The sequence below is a fragment of the Myripristis murdjan genome, chromosome 12, assembly GCF_902150065.1.
Source record: "Myripristis murdjan chromosome 12, fMyrMur1.1, whole genome shotgun sequence".
Lineage (NCBI taxonomy): Eukaryota > Metazoa > Chordata > Actinopteri > Holocentriformes > Holocentridae > Myripristis > Myripristis murdjan.
The window spans coordinates 28,360,753-28,384,412 of record NC_043991.1 but is presented as its reverse complement, the minus strand read 5'-3'; the positions used below and the strand labels follow the sequence as shown (position 1 = coordinate 28,384,412).

At 39.9% G+C, this 23,660-nt stretch overlaps 1 protein-coding gene across 2 annotated transcripts in view; it reads left to right on the top strand.

Moving 5' to 3' along the window:
• The window catches only part of fibcd1b (fibrinogen C domain containing 1b), a 123,635-nt gene that overhangs the window by 75,748 nt on the left and 24,227 nt on the right, over positions 1-23,660 (top strand). For both annotated transcript variants that reach the window (XM_030064617.1, XM_030064616.1), the window contains one exon: positions 10,046-10,142. In XM_030064617.1, the coding sequence (XP_029920477.1) occupies positions 10,046-10,142 (97 nt within the window). The remainder of the gene's footprint in view (positions 1-10,045; positions 10,143-23,660) is intronic.

The following is a 23,660-nucleotide window of genomic DNA, read 5'->3' as shown; positions in this document are numbered from 1 at the left end:
ATGTTCACAGTTTTAAGGGACTGTCATGAAGCAAAAATAAGAGGAAAAATAAGAAATATTCTTAATCGTGGATGCTTACGTTATGAACCTGTATTGACAGTCTGTCAAAATGGAGCCACCAGTCACTCCCTGAAATGTACTTTGCTTTTTCTGTATGGTTTTTCTGACCTTGTGCTGTTGTGTGTTACCGCAAAACAATGAAAAGTCTGGTAATAGTAGGTATGATGGCAAGATGTCTGTAGACTAAATTATTTTGTTGGACAAGTTCGGAGTAAAACTGGTGAATTACAGCTCATGCAGAGAGAATAAAAAGTAGGCAATAACATTATTGTAATGTCTTTTTTAATGAATGATTCATCCATGATTTTATATCGACTGGAGATTTAATTTAGCGCCTTGATAGACTCAAGTCGTCTTACTTACACACAAAATCTTTGGAGGGAGATTCCCTTTTTGTCTGTCTTGCTCAGAGAGGATTGATATAAATTTCATTAGTCTGCATCCAGTGACAAGCTCCATACTATGTGAGTTAGCACAACGAACGGCTGCAGTGCTTCCAAAGATACTAGCTGTGTATTAAACAGCCGTGCTCGTGGAGTGTATAAGGGGCAAATCTGTCAACACAACAGAACTGACCCATGCAGTCCCAAATGGATTCACAGTGACTGTCGGCCCATCAGTTTTGAAGACAACGTCCTGAAAAACATCAGGTTATATTGGGGGATCAACCATGTGGACCTCCTTGGAGAGGACGATTGTTTCTAAAATAGTAAACAAACAGCAAGGAAGCAAGTCATTTTATACATTTTAAATATGCAATTAATCATGATTAATCCATTATTACTGTGATTAACATGATTTAAAAAAAAAAATAAATCACTTGACAGCCCAAAAAAATAACAGTGTGCATATTGCAGGGCTCTGTTTAGACACTTACAACCAGTAACCTCAATAAGTTAGCAAACTCCCCCCACAGCCATTCATTGTCTTAAGTCGGTTACTGTGGCGGTATTTTTACAACATCAGTGAAACTGGTCTTGAACTTCTCACTGACTCCAGGTAAGATAGACAAAAAGTGAGTTTTTCAAAAAGTTCTTGTGTACCTTTAAGGAGTCTGATAAGTGGGGCAAATGAATCACGACAATGAGACTCTGTGAAGGTGAGACAGTACGTTCTCCTCCGTTCTACTAATTTTTTGACTGAAGTTAAATTGGGAATTTGTCAGCGTAATGACTCAGCTAGGTTTAGCTGACATTTCTGTCTCGATCTGTGCACTGTGTATTGGAAATGCCGGGGCCTCTGTAATTAGTAAGAAAAGGCTACAATTAACAATTCACCCCTGAATAAGTTATCAGAGTCCATCATCAAGCATCAATCATGGCTTCATAAGAGAGGTCTTCACTGGGATCTGTGTAGAAACAGAAAAGGGGAGACAGAGATGATGATTGAGCATATAATTTCATATAACTTACCAGCCTCAAGTCACTCCTTTGTATAGACAGGCCTGGTGAGAACATGCAGTATGGTAGCTGCTACTATATGACAGCACTCACCATATTGTGAGCTGGCACAATTAGCCAAGTTCCCTATTCCCCACTGCGTATTTTGGCTTTACAAGCCATTAAGGATTTTTCCCCTCCAGTGATTGCTGCAGAAATGGTAGTGATACTGAGTTAATTCTGCAAGAGTTGCCTCTGAGAGAGCGGTTGTTTAGGCTTTGTGGAGCATGTAGAACAGCTGGTATAAAGAATTTATTGCTTAAGTTCTGCAAGGGAAACTTGATCAAGACAGAGCATGTACAGTATGGAGAAAGACAGGAATGAGGAGGGAGAGAAGCGCAAGGGCCTTTACATCACCTTCCATCCTATACTGTGTGGGAACGTTGAAACACACTGGCTGTAGCTGGTATTGATTCTGCCAATTAATTTTTAGGATAGTTCCGTGCTTTGTGTTCTGAAAAACTGCTCAGACCTTGCTCGGCTTTTTAAAGTGATACTTCACCCATAATGGATTGTATTTGTATCAAGTACTCACCATGTGCTGCCTTCCATCCCCGAGGAAGAAACTTTTACACAATCATTCATGGTAAACCTGTATTCCAATGGAAAAAGTGGATCCATGATTTTACTTTTTTTTTTACAATAGTGAAACACTAGTCAAAAATTGCTGTATAATTCGAGTCTCTGGTATCCAATCTTGTGTTCAGTACTTCCCAAACACATGTAATTTTGCTCAGATCTTGCTATAAAAACCACTGTATCGCATACACACTGCACTGAGGCACATGAGAGGATTTTGTGAAAGTGGCAAGAGATGGCTTGTGTTTGTAGAATATATGGTTACTGTGAAGGCTTGGGAGTAAAAACATTTTCTGTCAGGGACTGAAGGCAGCCCCATGGTGAGAACTTATGTCATCCATTAAAGGTGAGATAAAGGAACCCTTTAATGTGATGACTACACGCTTAAATCTGCTGTTCTCAAACGATGAGCGTTTGTCTCAAAGCATCACCTGCCATCACGCCCAGGTAGAGCTGGTCTGTCAAAATGTGACCTTGACAGAGATGACATATATGGCAGCTGCTGCCCTCTAGCCATACAGTGGGTGTTAGGTTTGATCAGATGCTGTGATGAGTTCTAAAGGAAGATGTGTGTGTGCGCGTGAGTGTGTGTGCGTGTGTGAGGTGGGGGGATGGGGGTGGGGAGGTGCAGAGGCAAGGTAGGAAGCACAGACCTTTGATGAGGTGTTAGCCAAGGCAAGGCTCAATATTGCTCTCAAACTACGCCCCAACACACATGGTTAGCGAACATGTGCACATGCACACACTTATGCACCTATGAATGCACAAACGCAAGTGTACACACATGCACACATGCATAATTTGTTTTAGTCATGGAGTGTTATAGCACCACAATGTACTTAATGTGCTTGCCTAAATTGTAATGCCATGAGTATTGTTTACGGCTTTGACACAGCGAGCTGAAATGGTTATTTTATGGGTGTCTTGTAATCCCATGTGGGGTGGGCCATGTGAGGAGCAAGACACATAAATTCAAAATTCATTCATTCATTCATTCATTCATGCATACACATTCCTGAACACACACACACAAATAGCCTCTGCGTGGCACCTTTGACTGGGTAGCCGGACCAGTGCTGACCAGTGTTGGGAACATGTATTCTATGAGTAACCATAATGCAAGAGTCAGAGCTGGCATTACTGGCTGCTTATCTGCCTCATATTTTTGCATGTTCTTCACGCATCAGTGAAAAAAAAGGGCCTGAAGCAGGAACAGCACAGTCCTTCCGTTCATGGAGCCCACAAACTTTGCCATTAAAATTAACACCCACACAATTATATCAACCCACCCACAATACAGACGCACGATTATACATGCACGCATGCACACATGGGAGCACATGCACGTAAGATGCAGTATACATACATATACATACACACATTGCATCCCAAGCACATACATTTGCCATTCCAACAATAATTCAGCAGTCACCCACATTCTAAATCGTGCACCCCCTCCACCACCTAAACCGTGACCACCGGCTTCCTATTTTGAGACACAAATAGTGTGTGAATGGAAATGATAAGTGTTCCTGTGGGCTGTTGGTGCATGTCTCCAGAGAACACACACATTCTAACCCTTGGGGTCAATAGGCAATTAAACCTGAGAGGGGCTCTGCAGTCTTACAAGGAAGCGAGACAGGGAGGCAGGCAGGGCCAGCACCACAAATGGTATTAAACCTAATCTGGGTCCTGCTTGCTGGCTAATCTGCCGCACTAAAGCTCCACTTTGTCTGACCAGTGACCAGCTCCTCATGGCCACACTTCTCACACGCACTTCACTGAAGCAGGAGCCTACACTGCCACCGGTATTTCAGGCCGGCTGGCAAATGGATTACTACAGGCCTGTTGTATTGAACACAGTCTCCAACTATATTTGTGTTGCATCAAGGCCATTCCTAACATGAGTGAAAAAGGCTGGCTGATGCACTACGGTGAACTTCAAAGAGCTCTGCCGCCTTTAAAAAAGCAAGAATAAAATAAAGATGAAAAGTATACCTACATTTATAGTACCACGAGGATTTTTTTTTCCAAATGGTACTCCCTGTAGAGTAAGCAGATGGGGTTTGACTGTCTGAATGAAACAACCTGTCATTCATTGTCTACTCTCACTAGTTCATTGGTGTCCAGTATTACCAAGGGCCACATCAGCTGGTCTATGAGACATTTTTGACATATGTTAGTTAGCTCTATCTATGCAGCCAGACAGGCGCGGACTCTTTTGGAGCTGCGATCATGCGAGCAAGTCATTGTTCTGAAAGACCATCGACAGGTTGCACAAAAAGGAGAGGACTGGCTAAGATCATTTCATAAAGAGTCAAAATTGACTGCAGTCAGCGACATCTGTTTGAATTCCTTTGGTGAGAATGAAAAGGAGTTTATTTTTGTCAGTTTCATCCATCTGCCTCTCAGTCTACCACTAATATTCTGAAAGACAAGACAGAAAGAAAGTGAAAGAGGAGTGTGGGGGGGGTGGGACCTTTACATTATGTTCCAACACAGCATTATCACTTTGCAGTCTTCTCAATTTCAGCTAAATGGAGGGTAGGGCAGAGGAGGAATAAGAGGAGGGGGAAGGGGTAGAAGATAAGGAGGGTGAGTTATACACAGTCCATGAAAGGTTATTATTTCAAGGAGAATTTACTGGCATAAATAGTGTCATTCTGTCATCCTGCAGTGGCTGTCTACACTCCAGATAGTCATGCTTCACTGCAGTGGAGCTCCTGTTTATGCCTTGCAGCAGATCACTGAAATATTGATTTACTAACATGTAATTGAGATACCAACTAACTCAAACCTAAGCTATAAATGAAAGTTAACATTGTTCAGTGGCACTTTTAATTTGAGTGCTAGTTGCTATTCATAAAAATGCAATCCTCTCTCGCCGTCTGCGTGCTCCCTCGCGGCGGCGTATCTGTAACACAGAGGTTACGCATTGTGCACACTGTCAAGCACTACCGTTCTGCACCCGAGGGTCTTTTGATGAATTTCATCAGATTAGGATCATGTAGGATAAATTATTTGCTGCTGTAGCAGAGCCTTACTAAGAGTTTATTGGCCCCATGTATGTACAGAACATTATTAAAAAAAATCACAGTCACTGTAAAGACTTTAATTGAGTAGTAAACATGTTTTGTATATCTACCTTATAGATTGACAGGAGTTTTTTTGAGCCATTGTATCTACTGTTGGACTAAAAAGTGAAATCAATCAGGAAATGTTTTATTGGCAAACTGCATCTATGTTGAATACATGCTGTATGCCATGAGGCGGCTTTTGTATCCTGCTATTGAGTAGACATTTGAGTCACAGCCATGAATAAACCAATTAAAAGGATATCTCTGTCGCCTATCGACTAGCCCCCCTCGCTGTTTCACTGGACAATAGTAGGTTACTTCTATTTCATGGGAAGGGAATGATGATGTGTGTGTGTGTGTGTGTTACAGTTGATTACCTGAATGAATGAATCACAGACATCAAGAACACCATACTGTTGTTGCTGCTAGAAATACACTCAGCCCTGGAAATTTACTGATGATGCCAGAATACCCGACAATTATGGGTGAAGGGGAGTCAGCACTGGTTACAGAGGGTGGTGATGCCTGACATTGCAGATACAGAAAAGAAAGAAAACTTTTACATGGCCTAATTTGTGAAGTTTGCAACATTAAGACTCCTGCAGTGTATTGAAGCTTTGCTAACACTGTGTCACAGTGTGCATGTGAGTCACACCTGCCTTACATTATTTAGGGAGCTGTGGGGATGATTATGTTGCCAGCAACCAATTTGGTGGGAACAATTCCTTAGTCAAAGCACTGGTCGATATGTTCTGCCGAGACATGTGAGACTGTGTGATAAAAGAGTTTATCTGTGCATCAGACTGCAGAGTCTGGGTTTGAACAGATGGCAAAAAGCACAACTGAAAGAAACAAGGTGTTTACAGGTCATTGTAACCCATATAATATGGGGAATAAGTCATCGCAACTTTCTCATAATTTGAGTGTGAGTTTAACTGGACTATGCTGATCGAGTTATGGTGCCAAAATCTTCATAACTGGGTAAAGTAAATCGATGAAGTGCGAAATCATTTGTCAAAACAAGATCATCTTCTACCACCTTGTCAGGTTAGTGAATGAACTGATAATTTTAAGTTCCTGATATGTTTAACTTCCTTAGGTTGATTATGGATTTCTTTATTTGTTAAGCCTTGTGTGCATCAGTTTTGAAGCCAGAACAAAGTAAAATATAACGCAACGTCCGCATCAGTATCTGCTGATATCACATGGTTTCCTATATTTCACATAAATGGGAACCAGCAAGCGTGTTGTGTCACCTTTAACGAAATACAGGTGGGTGGCATTAACCTTGAAACAGCTATCATCACATACTGAGTGACTGCAAGACTGTCAAAAAAAAAAGATCAGTATGATCATTATGAGCCTCTCTTTGTACCGTGCAAATGTGCTCACACACACACACATACACTCACAGTTTCATATATTTAGACAGACAAAGCTGACAGATTCGGCTTTTTCATGCGGAGATTGGAAAAGTGCTATTTGTATAAACATAATGAAGCAGCCTGAGATATTTAGGGAAAAAGCTAACATGACCTCTTTTAGGAATATTTCTGGTGTGTTACGTAGGAGGCACATGATGAGTATCTCATATGAGATACTGTATGTTTTTGGAAAGTGAAAGCATCTTCAAGTTTGCTGGTAAAGAAATGTCAGGCTTCTTATATTTGATGTGTGATGAAAACAACACAGCAATAATAATAATAATGATAATAATAATCATAATAATAATGTTTAGTTATGCTGATTGGTTGGACACATTAGAATGGAATAATTTCATGAATTCATGAAGCTGTCTTGCTGCCTGAAATGACCAGTGGTGTCTGTGTAGCAGGCTCTCCTGTCTGTCAACTAGTCGCATAATTCAGGTTGAGTTGTAAACAAAATGGAGAGTAAGGAGATAAGGGGGATTTAGGAATGTAAGTATTTAAAAAAAAAAAAATAAAGCGAAAAAAACAACACCAAAACACTGCAAGAGGATGCAATAAAATGTGTCAAATTGACATGTTTCATTTACAAACACAGCTGGTGGCCAGTGGGCCAAGAGCAGGATTATCATGAGGATGATAAGGATGAGGACGATGACGATGGTCATTTCAGCAGCAATGATGAAACAGGAAGTGACAGATAGGGAACGGGAAAGGTGACTGATTTTGTGTCTTGCAAAACATTAGTCGCACTGAGCTGCCAAGGGTTTGTTATCCAATGTATAACTACTGCACTCTTAAAGCAACAAGGTTAAAACATGACCATCTAAGTGATATATAACAGTGCACTGACTGTGCAGAAGCATTAATTATCTCTGTTATGCTCAGTAAAAATCTCATTTGTTGTTGTTGTTGTTGTTGTTGTTGTTGTTGTTGTTGTGTTTTGAGTCTGCCAGTTGGCCAAGATATTGATGAAGCAGTGCCAGGCAGATCCCTGAGGACAGAAAAGCTAGAGCCCTGCCCGGCGTTATGACAAGTGTAATTTCAGTATGCAGACGGCAATGACATAATGCAGTTACAACTATCACCATCACCAGTATTAATACTTTTAATCAATATGAAATAGTTTCAAAGTGTAGAAAATGAAAAAAGGAAGACAGTATTAAGGGATTTGAGCTAAGTCAGAAATGAAGTAGATCTCTTATTTCAGTACTGTATGTAGAAAATCAATATTACAACTGATACATTAGTGTGATACATTAATGATCACACCAAGATCACACTGGATCTGCAGCCTGATACTCACAAGGTGAAAATGAGTCTCTTTTTAGTCCATTACATGCATCTTTTAACACCACTTGTGTAAATGAATGTGCAGAAAACGCATGATTTTTGAAAATGTGCAGATAACACCCATGCTTATCCAGTGTCAGAGTTAAGCAAACCGGCATATTAAATGATTATGGTGCTGGGGTTTCATATAAAACCTCCAAGTAGCACCCCGCTGGCTCAGCAGGTAGAGCACATATCAAGTCCTTTGCTGCATGTTGTCCTCTCTCTCTCTGCCCCATCCTTCCTGTACCTACCCAATGAAGCAAAAACACCCCAAAATGGAAAAATACTCTTTGAACATCAAACTACTTAATATTTTGTTAGTACTTAGAAATATTTAGTACCTTGAACTTTCTTAACAGAAATCAGTGGAGTCAAAAGGACAGAAATTCCCCAAATTACACAGGATTACACTGAATATTATTCTGGTGGAAAGCAGCCACACTTCCAGAACCAGTTAGTTTTGTATCTAAAGTATAATTCAGTAAAATTCATCTGTATGCCTGTCAGCTTAAAAGAGTTAAGACTGGCTGAATAAATGAAGCCATTACGGGTAAAAGACTCATCATTCAGTGATTTAACTTGAAGAAGACCGAATTTGACATGTAAAGTTAAAAATATAAATAACCAAGCAACACTGCGCTGGATACAACCACTACATAAGCCTCCCTGAAAGAACTGGTAGAGGAATCTGTAGGTGGATTTGGAAACACTGGATTTGATATAATGTTGCTCAATGCCTGTCCTGGATGTATGGAAAACAGATGCAGTGACACAAGAGTGAAAAGGGATAAAGTGAGATTAAGCCGCGGGAGCTGCTGTGCTCTGGGAACAGGGTGTGGTGGCTGGCTGGCGTGGGAGGAGAATCATGCAGGAGACTTAGCATCTCTTAGGAAACTCTGTTGGAGGGAAGAGGAAGGGATCCCTCAGCGCTCTGGACATCGGGTGGAGAGACATGAAAACTATGGATCTTGACTGGAGGGATCAGGAGACCACTGAACTGGTGTGAGGGAGGAACTTAAAAGTTATGGAAATTTGGTGGGGGAATCTGACGATTGGACTTAGGTCAGGCAAGGATCCCGGAATCTCTGGAATTAGTGTGGAAGACGTCTTCAGAGTGGAGGAACTGGGGAGTTCTCACTTCTTTGAAGATGAGCAGAATTTGTAACATCACAGGGAGGAGAGTGAAGGGGTATGATGATGATGAGTGATGTTGATGGTAATGACGATGATGATGATGAAGACAATGAGGGTGAAGATGAGACATTGCTCTGCTGTTTTTTGTGTTTTTTTTTTTTTTTTTTTTTGCTTAGTCTGAATGGATGCTAAAAACAAATCTGGCTGTTGGTGCCATGTGAATCCTTTCGGTATGTTAGGGGTTCAGTCATGCTGAACACAAACTGTCTCAGGGAATTGCCTTTGTCATTTCAACACAAACACAAACATTCCATTGCAGCCCCCAGACTCTATTTTCCATTTGCATGCATTTCCTCTGCAGGAGCGCATTTCCAATTTCACTTCATCCTGAGCTTGACAGTCGGAATGTCAGCACTTTTCATGAACAGAGTATTTCATTGGTTGATATAGATACTACACTCACATCACACATACACACACACACACACACACAGGAAACTTACATGTAACACCACAAAATGAAACATCAGCCATGTACAAATATGTATTTCGTTTTTGATACTGAGAGGGTTGCTATAAAAACACACAATTTCTCCGCACATCACTTAGCTTGATAGAATTTCATGATTCACGGTACAGAAAAAGAAAGATAATTTCATCCCCCTATCCGTCTATTTAGGGTTATTGTATTACAAATATCATCTCTTTTCTGGGCTTTCAATTAGGTATGCAGATTCCATGGCAATTTCATTTTAAAAAAGTGAAGATTTAATGGATTCCTTTCATTAGCTTTCTGACAAATTGCCTTTTTAGTGGATAGAGCATCTCCATTATTTGTTTGTGATGGAAGGAGCATTTCTGAGTTTGTTTAATTTAGTTTAAGCTGAGCACCCAACAGAGTGACTTAGCATGACTCTTCAGTGGAGAAGATGGAGCGCTGGCTTCGATGTGAATCTCATCTGACCCATCTGGCCTTGCTGTCTTGGCTGTGTAGGTGATCCAGCGCAGAGAGGATGGCTCAGTCAACTTCTTCCGAGGATGGGACTCCTACCGTGAAGGATTTGGCAAGATCACTGGTGAACACTGGCTCGGTAAGTGACTCAGCCTTTATGGGGGAATGGGAATGGGGATTTATTTGTGTGTGTGTGTGTGTGTGTGTGTGTGTTTCTTGTTCAATGTGTGACTCACATGTGACGCTTAAAGAGGCCTAAAATACAATGGGGAAACAAACCCTACAAAGTAGTTCTGCAAAAGAGCATGTGGGCGCATCCATGGAAGGTGGCCAAGGCACAAAGGATTGCAGCCTGGCAGTCAGACGGAGTGGCAACAACTCATCTCTGTCTTCATGGACACATTCCGCCACACCCTCGGGTCTCAGTCACTAATTGCTTCATAACATCGACTATTATCCCTGTACCCAAAACATCCCCAGTGACATGCCTCAACAACTTTGCTGTGCTGAGTTTTGTTAAGCGTTAAATCTATCATGACACCACATTTCCTCTGTGTCTCCGCATATAACACACCGCAACTTGACCACTGCAGAGAGCAAGTGTAAACAAAATGTGCAAGAACCCCAAAAGGAAGCTTTTCGTGAGTGACAGTTTGACTGCAATCGTTCCATAAATGTTGGTGTTGAATCTCTGTGACCTTGGGTTGTGCAGATCCATTTACAAATGGATGCAGGACTGTTAGCTGCTGGTCAAGTGTCCGCTTGTTTGGTCCTGAGCCCAGGAGCCATTCAGGGCTGCTCTGCTCCCTCTTAATATTCGACTATGCTGTCATTCATGAATCACTGAAACCGTGAAATGTGATCATGGCAGGACTCTGTAACAGGCAAGATGTCACAACGAGGAATCAGTTGTACAAAACCAAGTTTTTCGTCAACTTTAATAAATCGGTGGTTAAACAAGAAAGTTAACGGCCCAGTATGCATTCACTGGAGTAATCTGTTTGATGAAGCGTATGTAATCAAACATGGTCTGCGTACTTAAATGCAAATGCAAGTCACAAAGTGTAGAAAATGCCCGAATCAGATATGGACTGAGCAGCAATGTGTTCATAAACTATTACTGCCCACCTCTGTGAGTATCTTGAGAAAATCTTATCACAGTCTGCTTTGGCATTACCCGTGCTCGGGATCACAGATTATTGGAGCAAGTGGTGCTTGAAGAATCGTACTGTTGAATGAACACACTCTTGTGCTCTTCAGCTCATAGGAGTGACATACCAAGGCTGCATTGTTCTCCTATTGACATTCTGAATTAACTGCTAGTCTTTTATAAAACATGCTTTGGGAACAGTGTGAGCCAGTTGCAGGCTGATGAAGCTCAGCTTGCATGCAAACGTTACAGTGTTGGCACATGGTCAGGGGTTTGTTTGAGTTTATCACGCTCATTCTAAATTCCTTTTACCCCTTTATATGGCATTATTTTATAATCACAATTACAGAAGGTTAAAACTTAAGTGTAAATAACAATTTTTTACACATGGGGATGTTTGTGTAATGTGTGTGCAGTGTTTATGTGAATTAATGGCATCTGTGTCTCGCTGTCTGACCCGAGGATCATTGCGGAGTGCAGCCCATAATGGAAGACGTGTTTAGAGTGCAGGTTAGATCTCCCTGTGGTACACTATAGGAACATTGTGGGAATATGGAAAGCTCAGGATTTAGCAGACTGCATTTGAATGAGCCAACAGGCCACTTTGAACCTTTCAGAGTATCCTTGCTTATTCAGAGGGTGCTGTTGTCTCGTCACCCCCATCATCGATTACCCTCAGGGCAAAAATGAAAAATGGATTCATGCTTGCCTGCAGCCTAGAAAGAATTTCATTGCAGCTGCCTCTTCCAGACCTATTTCTCTCCCTAATGCCACCCTCCAATTCTGAAAATCTGCACATTTCTCACTATCTTAATATGCCTCTCAACTCTGCTTTCATTTGAATTTCTGCTATTTTTATAGAACTTCTAATTGTATAATAATAATTAGATGAAGAAAAAGAAGAACTAGAGGAAGAATTAGAAACAGAGACAGACAGTAACTGCAATATAAGCCAGAGTTAAATATTTGTTAGTCTCTTGGAAAATGAACACCTTTGTTACATTTTAAGGAAAAGTATGCAAGACGGGATGATCACAGAAGTTGCTAATGCATTTAGTGCCTTGTGCATGAGGAGGTGGACCTAAGTGTTAAGTGAGAAAAGTAGCCAGTATTGAGCAAATGAGACAGTAGTGATAAGCTGTCTTTCAATGCTTTTCATCACTTGAACTGTCAGTAATCTCTATAAACAGATAATGCCCAGTGGACAGGGTTTTGGTATCGGAAGCTTTCTGGTTTCCATTTGTAGTTAGAGCAGTTTCCATTTGTCGTCTGAGTGGTTTTATGAAGGTAAACAGTCCGTGTGGAGAGTGGAAGAGGCGGAACACATTGGCGGAAATGTTGTCCGGACCTAAAACACCAGCAAAATTGATCAGTGTTTGTGTATTGTGTGGAGAAACGTTTGACTCATGTAATAACAGAAACGGAAACGGAGCGAGCAGCCAGCACCTGCACCGGAAGCCCCGGAACACTGGCCGCCGTCTCCAGAGGCTAAATTGTCGCCAGACGATAGCGGATGGGTTCTGAGATTGAACTGTCAGTAGATTCGCTGGGAATATCAAGAAACCTGAGAGTGGAAAAGACAGTGCACATCTTTTCCACTTGAAAAGGCATTAATATTTTTCCTCTACTTCTTTCTGTTAAAGCTTGCTCTGTGGCACATTGGTTTTGTCTCTCAGGTGAAAGAGGTCTGTCTTAATGACCTAATCGAGGTATGGTTTCGTAGTGAAGTCTGAAGAACTAGGCTTCTTATCTCATCTCATTGAAAAGGATTTGTCTTAAAATAATTTCCCAGTATTTCTCTTTTCTTCATCATTTTATTGTTGATCATTTATCACCAGTTACTTATTCATTTATTTTTAAATGTAGACTAAAAACCCATCTCTTTGGTCTGGCCTTTATGTAGTGTCTTATAATATTATAATTTTATAGTTTTATAGGTACTCTACTTCTTATTTACTATTAATTATTTTATCTGTATTTGTTTTATTGTTATTTATTGACAGTTTCTATCTATTATATTCTACGTTCTATTTTATTGTTCTTCATCTTGTTTTTTATATTTTATTCAGTATCTTATTCTTGAGTTATTTTATTATTGCTGTGTCTTTGTTGTTTTAAATCATTTCATATTGTTTTTATATTTTTATTTGGTATCTTATTCTTGAGTTATTTTATTATTGCTGTGTCTTTATTGTTTTAAATCGTTCCATATTGTTTTTTATATTTTATTCAGTATGTTTTTTTTTTTTAAATTAACCTGATTTTATGAGCGTGCATCGGTCTCCTTGTCCTTTCACTTCTTATTTTATGCTTATTTGTCAATCAAGATGTAAAGCACCTTGAATATCATGCATTTGTTTGAAAGGTGCTATACAAATAAAATTTGCAGTGCTGTGTAGTAACCTGACTTCTGCACAACACAACTGATGGTCCCAACCCCATTGACAAAGCAAGAAATTCCACTAATTAACCCTGATAAGGCACACCTGTGAAGTGAAAACCATTTCAGGTGACTACCTCTTGAAGCTCATCGAGAGAATGCCAAGAGTGTGCAAAGCAGTAATCAGAGCAAAGGGTGGCTATTTTGAAGAAACTAGAATATAAAACATGTTTTCAGTTATTTCACCTTTTTTTGTTAAGTACATAACTCCACATGTGTTCATTCATAGTTTTGATTCCTTCAGTGAGAATCTACAATGTAAATAGTCATGAAAATAAAGAAAACGCATTGAATGAGAAGGTGTGTCCAAACTTTTGGCCTGTACTGTACATACATACATACACAAAATAAAATAGTGACGTTATATTGATGAATAATCTATCCCAAAGGACTGTGTATAAAGAGGACAAAACTGGGCCAAGGCAGTTCCATAGTTGCCATTAAATTCTGTAAGACACCTGGTCTCTTAGGCTGATATAGACTTGTCTACCTGTGATATAGGTCCTGAACCAGTTTAATACTGTCCCAAAGAGACCAACCTAGTTTTTCCAGATGGCATATTAGAATACCTCGCACTGAAGCGTTGAAAGCAGCTCTCAAGACCAGCAGAACTACACTGAACATATTGCTCATATCATTACTGTGTCTGGATTTATCCGAGACCCCCATGTTTTTGTTTACTAGACATGACAGAGGTCACACCCTCCTCTTGAGGAAATTTTATAATCATCATTTTTATTATAATAGTAGCAGTAGTAGTAGTAATAGTAGTAGTAGTAGTAGCAGCAGCAGCAGCAGCAGTAGTAGTAGTATTTTATCTTGTTGTAGTTAACTTTATGTTATTTATGTTGTACCCTCTATATCTAGCTGTACATGAGAAGGCTCAGTTTCAGAGTTTAAGTTTCATTTCTAAGAGGTTAAGTTATAAGCTTAGGTTACTACTCCTAGCCAGAAGTCTGTTATCTGCAGCGTGTGTATGTTTTTTGCAGCTCCAAGAGAACACCCCAATATAGGGGGCGAGGCTCAGGAGGTAGAGCAGTGGTCTGGTTATCAGAAGGTTCCTGGTTCAATCCCCGGCTCGTCCAGAGAGCATGTCGAAGTGTCCATGAGCAAGACACTGAAACCCATAACCGCTCATGATGGGCTGCTTGGCACCTCACGTGGTGGCCTCTGCCATCAGTGTGTGAATGTGTGTGTGAATGAAAGCACTTTGAGTGGTCGCTATAGAAATATATCGCTTACAAGTGCAGTCCATTGACCACTTATTGTCAAGTAGCCCGTTTTCCAGGTGCATGCCTGTATGACAGCAGATCCAACACCACAAGTCAAAGATGTCACCTCAGCTGGCAACTCTGTTCAGTGTCTATTGCAGGATTATGAAATATTATTGAAATAATGGTACTTAGTCTGAATTGTGGTTGCTGTTGGTTTTATTCTGGCCAAGGTTTTCTTATGACCACAGTTTCAATGACTTTTTAGTTTTTCTTTTTTGTAAGACCTATGATCACCAAAGTAACCCTCTGTATTGTTATTCATATTGCATCACAAGGTTGTTGGTTGTACCCAGTGATTTACTGGCTGAGCCCCTGATGTCTTCAGAGCTTCACAATGCCCCAGACCTACAGTTACACTCAGTGCCACAGACTGAGTTGTTAATGCTCCATTGATTAATAAAATTGAACACAGGGCAAGAAGAGAAAAAAGAGATTAAAAAAAAAAAAAAAACTAGTATAGTATCTCATCTGAAAAGCCTGTCATATTCCCTTTATTTATCAATACCATCTAGACACCTGTAAGAAATTGGGATAGCAGTTTGAGTAATATATATGTCATAGACAGTTTGGTAGCCACAGGTTCAGTTTCATCATATTTCATCATGCACTCGTGCAGCCTCCTCTAATAGGTCCTCTCAGTAAACAGTCACTCATATGAATCACCGTTTCTATTTTAACGACAAGTGAAGTTTGTTTTATTTAACAGAAATAGCAGAAATAATATATTAAAAATCCACTTTAGTGTCCATATAGCAGCTGCTAAAGTGAGGAAGTATCTTTGCTTAGCAGGAGATGTTGTTGTATCATAGTTTTACTTAAACTAAGCGCTGTTCATGACACTGTGGGTCACATATGAATTGCATTCACCTTTGAGTTTTTGTGGACTTTCAGACATTGGAGTAAATGGGTTTATCATTTCAGAGGTTCCGAGCAGATATTTGATACACAAAAGTTGTATTAGTGAGCTGTACTAGAAAAATGTATCACAAGTTTGCACTTTCTATGACATTGGTTCATTTACTCTGTGAAATATTTTCTGTGAATTCAAATTAACAGCAAAACATAGGTGTGTAAATATTTTTTGGCAACTGTTGAACATGCAGATGGTATGCTAAAATAATACCTCATATTTCCGCTGGTATTACCTCATTCTGTATTTGATAATTAAAGAATAATATTGGAAAACTACTAGCACCACCACAACTACTCCTAATAATAATGATAATAACAATAATAATGAAAAAATGGCAAAAGGACAATATTCATATGCAGTTCCTTTTCAAATATTTGTTAAAATACAAACCAGTGCAACACAAGCAAAACTAGACATGAATAAACCCTAATTCCCGGCCTATTTATTTTTCTGTCCTTTGTTTTGTTCTTTTGAAAGATTGACAATTTTTAATTTAAATGACAGTGCGTACAATATTTGGCAGCTCACTGTGACACGTTTGTTTTGGTGGGAAAGGAACATCAAACTGTTTTTAATTAACCTGCTGCGGAACAGCAGCAGTCTCGTTTACACGGTTACAGCAAAGTGATCACACAACAACTATACAACTGTTTTTTCTGAGCAACATAAAACCTGAGTTCCAGCAGTGTGACTGGGTGCGGGAGGGGTTGTTGTTGTGTGTGTGTGTGTGTGTGTGTCTCAGTGTGTGTGTGTGAGAGAGAGAGAGAGAGAAAGAGAGAGAGAGGGAGAAATCAAACAAAGTCCCACTTGAAGTCACTGAGCCTTGTGATGAGTGTGCAGACGTGCGAGTTCACTGATGTGGCCTTCTTTGTGACCATCTTCCCACTCACACCTTCTCCTGGTTTGCCTTTGTGCCCCCTCTCAGGATTCATGTTGCTGCAGGTTCAGACAAACAACGTAGAACAACAAAAATATTCTTCAGGTGAAAACATCCTTTCAGGTGACACCGATCTCTGAGTGCGACAAGCTAGAGCCTGCTCAGCACCGAGTAGTGATGCAGACTATTGAACCGTGTGATTGTCACATTTCACTAAGTAATTCTGTATCCATTCACGCCGATGATCAAGTTAAAAAGAAGAAAGAGATGGAAAGGAAATAGTATCAGCCATAACAATATTAGTGGAGGCGGCAGTAATGTTTGTAGTTGTTGCTCTTGTGTCAGAGGCACCAGTGGTTATCGCCAGGCTATTGAACAATAGCGATGTGTGAAAAAAAGCCAATTAAGTCTGTCAAGTCAAGCTGTGTGGTACAGCGTGTGTGAAAAGGCTCTGACCTCTGAATGAATTCCAGTGTGCACTCTGCATCGCGTTGGTGCTGAAGGCTGAAATTGTAGTAGGAGGAAAAGATTACAGCGCGAGCACAAAGGATGTTCCTTCACACAGCACCTGTTTTTCTTTGCCCATCATCCATCACTGGTTTGTCTGTGTCTTTGGGCCTGAAAAAAAAAAGATAGTAGATTAGAAACATAACAGTTAAAGACTCCCTCCATTGAAACGTGTTTTTCTGATGTCCCCTAAAATGTCTGAGCTTGGCTATACTGACTTGTATCTGTGCCACATTTCCCACTAGAGGGGTGTTTTCACAGTCATCTACTGAAGGTGGAGCGACTGTGCACGCCCATAAAATCTGAGATGCAGTTCTGAGATTCTGGGCCAGCTACATTTGCTTCATCACAAATCAGTCAGTCAAGACAACCAATCCTGCCACTGACAGGCTGTTGCTTTACATGTCACTAGCACCAACTCTGCTGGTCACATTGCTGGTGCTGGATTGCTAGTCATATTCAGGTTATAAAAAAATTTTAAAAATTAAAAATTAAAAAATTAAAAAATAAAAAACAAGACCAACTCAAATTGCTGCTTCCCATGAACAATATTAGTGTAACTAAGAGATTCAAAAAACTCAGTTTTCTTTTTCTTTTTCTTTTTTTTTTACATGGTTAGATTATGAAACATGGCACAATTTTCATGAGTGGACTTTGGCGTTCTGTGAACAGAGCTCTGGCTGTGAGCCAGTATGGGACAGGGACTATTTGCATATTCATAAATCCATGCAATTTTTTTATGAGGGCATTGAAACAATTGGTGATTCACTCAGTGGAGGTAGCCTTACCGCTGCAGCTGTGGACATCAGTGACAAAGCAGCAGCTTGTCATGTGGCTGTGAGGCAACAGGCAGTGGCTAGCAGATGTGCTCCAACGTTACAGTCAACAAAAATACATAGATAAAAATAAACAAATAAATAAAATGCAGGCTACAAAACAAACTTTTGCCAGGAAATATGTTGGTTGATTTTCAAATTTTCTTTCACCTTCCCAAGATGCTCAGCTGTTTACAGTAAATTCCTGCAAATCACAGCTAACTCTTCCTGTGTGGATGGAATACATTTTTATAAAAAAAAAATTTAAAAAAGGGGGCTAAATATGAGGATGGCATACATTCCTAAAGATAAAAAAAATATTTATGTCTCATTTGATTAAATTTACGCAATTTGCTTAATTATAACCATTTAACCATTATTTACCATTATAACCATTACAGTAATTGGAATTGGTAACATTTCTCTGGTAATATCAGCTGCTGAATTTAAATCTCGTTCATACACACGACATTATACATAACCATTCTTTCATTTTCATTCTGCCTCTCGTAATTCTCAGTCATTGAACCATGGCAAACCGAACTTAGTATCCAATATGTTTAACTTGCAGTGGCAGAGTTAATCACATAAGGCATCATCTGAAAGTCACAACAGCTAAAAGATTTATTTTGAACAATGAACACTGAGAGGCGCGAACTTGGTGATAAGATGTGAATCCTAATTGAATGATCAGGCTTATGATTAATTAGAATCCTGTTGCTAAATGAGGGACTGATAGTGCTGACTCAGTTTACAGAAACTACACGTTGTCCTAGTTTTACTGGGGTGTTACCTTTACGATCTATTCTTGCACTAGAGGACATTGCCTCCTTTGTATACATTTAGCAGTGGTGTGCCACTAAAGCAAGGAAATTGTTTTGTTTTGTTTTGTTTTTTTGGACTAGAACCTCAAGTTGGAACATAAGACCTAATGGAAACAGATATTGCATAAAACTAGAATTCTCACCCAAAGCACAACAGCTGCATAAAATTACAGCAAAACATTGCTAGAGGCAATATTGCGAGGATTTGTTGGAGCTGACACAATATGATTGATAAAAAAAAGATCAATTGGTTTATCCCTGTTGTGCCTTATGCATGTGTCACATCCAGTCAATGTTTGAAGGTGCAATAACAACAGAGCAAGAGTCGAACGCTGTGCTTTAGAATATGACGTTCAGCTTTTCTTCCCGGTACTTCCCTCTTAATTATGTTTGATAGGCAATCGCATTGTAACTGTATGTCCTGGTGGCCTTTGTTGTCAGTTGTCATTTTCTGTGGCGAAGCAATACCTCTCAAACTAAAATCAATGCTTTTGTCCTTCCCTCTGTTTTGATTTTTATGTTCCATCCAACTAAATTCCTTTATCTAATTGCAGCGCAACAACAGCTGAACCTATTTCTGTTATTGTACTCCAGTAACAGCAAAACCAAATAAGGTATCAAGTGTTCAATCATTCCCTTTCTGCTGAGGGTGCCCACAATGTGCCATATCATAAACTTTGTATGGTGGTTCCCTCTACTGTGAAGGGTAACAGAGTAATAGGGCCCATGTGCCTTTTCTGCTCTGCCTGGAAGTTGTCCTCTCTGTGATGAGTGTCTCGCTGAGGCAGAAAGCTCACTGGCTGACTGCCTCATTAAAGACACACTAACAACTACCACCAAAAAAAAAATAAAGATCGAAAAGCAAACCCTTTTTTCTCCTGCAGTCTTTTTCTCAAATCTGTCACTCAAGTGAGATAAAATCCCGCTGGAAATTGCAGTGTTTACTGCTTTATATACCATTCACCTCTGACAAGTGGGGTATTTGTGAATGCTATAAATGAGGTCTTAGCCCAGCCTGAGTGGTGTAAGCACATTACAGGCAAGAGAACCACAAAAAGTGTGAGATTCTTGTATTTGTGTGTGACAGTGAGGGTGCAGGCGGGGACTGAGGCTGGGCCATGGCTATAATTTGGAGATGGGCGTTTTGCGATGACAGGCCTCACTGATTCTTGGGAATTTGGATAAAACAGGTTTTAATTTTGGAAAAAAAAAAAAAAGTGAGTTAAATTACAAAATCTGAAGGTATATCATTATAGGCCAAGGTCTTTGCTGTTCAGCAATGTACTGGTGCAACCTCCTCATTTTGCATTTTTTTCATAAAATAGGCGTTTTCGCAGTTATTAGGATACTTTGTTTTTGTCAACACCATCACCGTAATGTTTTTTTTTTATTTTATTTGAAAAACATATTTTATGTATTAAAAGAGACTATTACTTTAATAACTCAACAGCACCAAAGAAACATATTGTAAGCACATTCATTTAAAACAAATATAACTGCCTCTGACGGTGGTGACACTAATCTGATGGTGGTGACAGTTGCTTCATTAAAACATACATTTCCAAAATTTATACCCCTCAAGTCAATGGCTTCGTGCTTAACAACTTTATTTAACTATTTGGTACAAAAAATAACAATCCTGAGCACTGTTATAAGCATTTTTCAGACTTCAGTCATCACCGTCACACAGAAAACCTGACGGCGGTGACGTCTGACGGTGGAGACAAAAACCTACTCTTTCACATGATAAGCATGAGTTGTTCACATTAGCCAGCTTGTTTTCGCCCTGTTGCTACCTGCATCAGACCTCTTCTTAAAAAGTATACAATTATTCCATAATCTAATTTAATATTTTTTATGCAAAAGTGACGGTGTTGACATGTTATGGTTGTGACAGTAGCAGTGTCCCAAAATATGAAGAGATTTAAGAGAAAATAGAAAACTTCCAGGAGCCTGAGCGGTCTTGAAGCATGCAGTAGAGCTGAAGGTTTGAAAAGGGCTCCTCAGGAATGTAACTGACCTTGTAGTTTTTTTATTATTATTTTTAAAATAAATATCTGACCGTGGTGACGAATATCTGGGACACATTTTGAGCAACCACAAAATAATAGTAAATATTGTTCAAAACTCATTGTTTGTAGTTTTTAATACATATTATGATGTACTCTTTCATGTGGTAAATATATTATTCAGTGAAATTATTACTTTTTGTTGTTTTAATCAAGTTGAAATGATTATCTCCTATCCAAGGACAACTGGTTTTGTAGGGCATGGGCCAACATATAATCATTAAATTAATACAAATTAAAAATAAACCTATAAAAGAACCTTACAAATGTGCAAAGGACCCCCTGATTATGCCCTTGATTTTTTTTTTATTCATTAAAATGTTTTAAATTTCCAACAGAAATAGCATTTTTCTTAGTGGGACATGATTTATCCAAATTCCCAAGAATCAGTGGCCTGTCAGTTGTAAGAGACTGACAAGGTTCACCAAAAAGTGCTGGCGGAGTGAGGTATGAAAACATGGATGGCGAGCGAGAGTCTGTAGCAGGCAGCACCTGAGAAATGTTCGAGCAAAGTAGTAAATACAAAATTTAAGGATATCTTCCCTGTTAACTTGCATCGCTGATCTGTGCTCAGCGAGAAACCCAGGAGCCAAAGAGAAAGATACATGTAGCAACACACACATACACACACCTGCACGCCTTACCAGCATCACCAAACACCACCTCCCCCCTTCTTCCTTGCCCTATTCGGTCTATCTCTCTCTATCTCTGTCTCTCTCCCACCCTTTTTCCTCAGTATCTTTATCTCCCTTTCCATGGCAGGAGTTCTGCCCATGTTTCCCAGATCAATGCGAAACAGCCCAGAGTCTGTGGCAATTAACTCCCCAGCCTGTACAACTACTCTCAGAGCTCAGAGAAGCAGAGGAGCCGCTCGCAGCAGGGGAGCCCATTCATCTTCAGTCTAGAGAGAGCACACCAAGCACACACACACACTCACATACACGCACACACACACACACACACGTGTACACACAATGGAACTGAAAGTATAGTTGTGATGAAGAGGGGCCACAGAGGCTTAAAGAGAGCATTTATTCATTCTTAATCTCACTCAGGAAACAAATTACGCTTGAAGTTCAAGGAAAAGGATGTTCTCTTTATGTACGTGATGTATGTAAAACGGCATCCGTTTATTGATTAACACATTATTATGTTCAGCAGTGTTTTTATATGGGTTACTTTCCAGGTATTATTTATGAGAGCGCAATCGTACTTTTTCCTCAGAATGGAAGGAGCTGTTGGGTTCTGCATAACCTAAATAATGCATACCATAAGTCAAACATTAGTCACGAACAAAGGGAGACATGAACAAACAAACAGGCACATACAGACACATTTAGTCCAGCTACCTAAGACGTGCTCCTCAGAGTGTGCAGTAATACGAGTGAAATACATCACAGGTATAAGGACATAGAGCAGCCTCTCCACAAATATACCATCTATCTCTCGGTGTGTTTTTCACTCACTCTTGCTCTTGCACATTCTCTCGTTTTCCTTGTGTCTTTCACACATGTACCGGCAAACTTACATAAACCCATTCATACACACAGTTTTCCATCACAGAATGCCTCTGCCACACTGCAGTATGCTGAGCGTATTTATATTCTTGTCACGCAGTGGAAATCTAGAGAGGTCTGTATCTACAAAGGGGAGCACAAATCACAAAACATCCCGATTCCTCTGAGGATGAGGGCCTATTGTCTTTTTTGTTTATTATTTCTACAGTCTTTTCAATGGACACTTACTGTTTAGTGGTTGAAATAAGCAAAGGAAGGTCGTCATGGCCAGGCAAGGGCCTCCGAATAAACATCTTATCATTATTCATAGGCTTATTCATAGGCTCCCTTCTGTCTCCTCCACCTTTTCTCTCCCCGGTCCTGGAGTTTTAACACCCCTTTCGCAACCACCACCTCCACTCTCTATTTAATCTGAGTATGCTGCTGAACCGCCGGTTCATGTGTAAAAACCTGCCATATGCTCCACTCATATGTGGCTGCATCTGCTCCCAAGGTTGGCAGCAGCCTCTGACAGCAGCAAGGTGAAGGGTCAGTGCCGTCCACCAATTACGAATGAGGGGAGAGAAAAAGGAATGAAGTGCTGATCGATTGAGCTCTGCAAGGGTGTTCTTTTTTTCTCTCCGATCTTTAATGGATAGGTAATTCTTTTGCCTCATTAAGGGGTAGAGCTTCAGCAGCACCGCAAATGGTAATGTCGGACTCCAAGCACATATGTTGAGAGAATAGGGAAGACATTGAAGGAAGAGCACTGCTGGAAAAATGGGGAGATGAGTAGGGAAAATGTGGTGGGGCACTTTGAAAGGGCGACAAATGAAGGGTGTTTGACAGCGATGTTTGATTAAGCCAGTGCATACTGGAGGAAGGGAAAGGGAGAGTGGTGGTTCAGGAAGAAAAAATCCATTAGGGTGACAGAGATGCATGGTGGAAATCAGGAAAAAAAATGGTACAGAAAGGAGACAGCACCAAGATATACACTGTCAACAATAACACTATTCACCCTTTCCCACATGCATACACATGTTTATACATCATACCACAATTATTATTTATATTACTTTATATTATATTATACATTATATATTTTGATTATATATTTATTCCATATATACTGTTCTTTAGATATCATATAGATATTTTACTGTATTACAGAATGGTGTATGCATAGGTTTGTAGATATTTATCTGTCTATACCATAAGAATTTCCGCAATTATTACCATCAGTAACATGACCCCAAACCAGTGCTGTTTTCTCATTCACACTGATGTGTTGC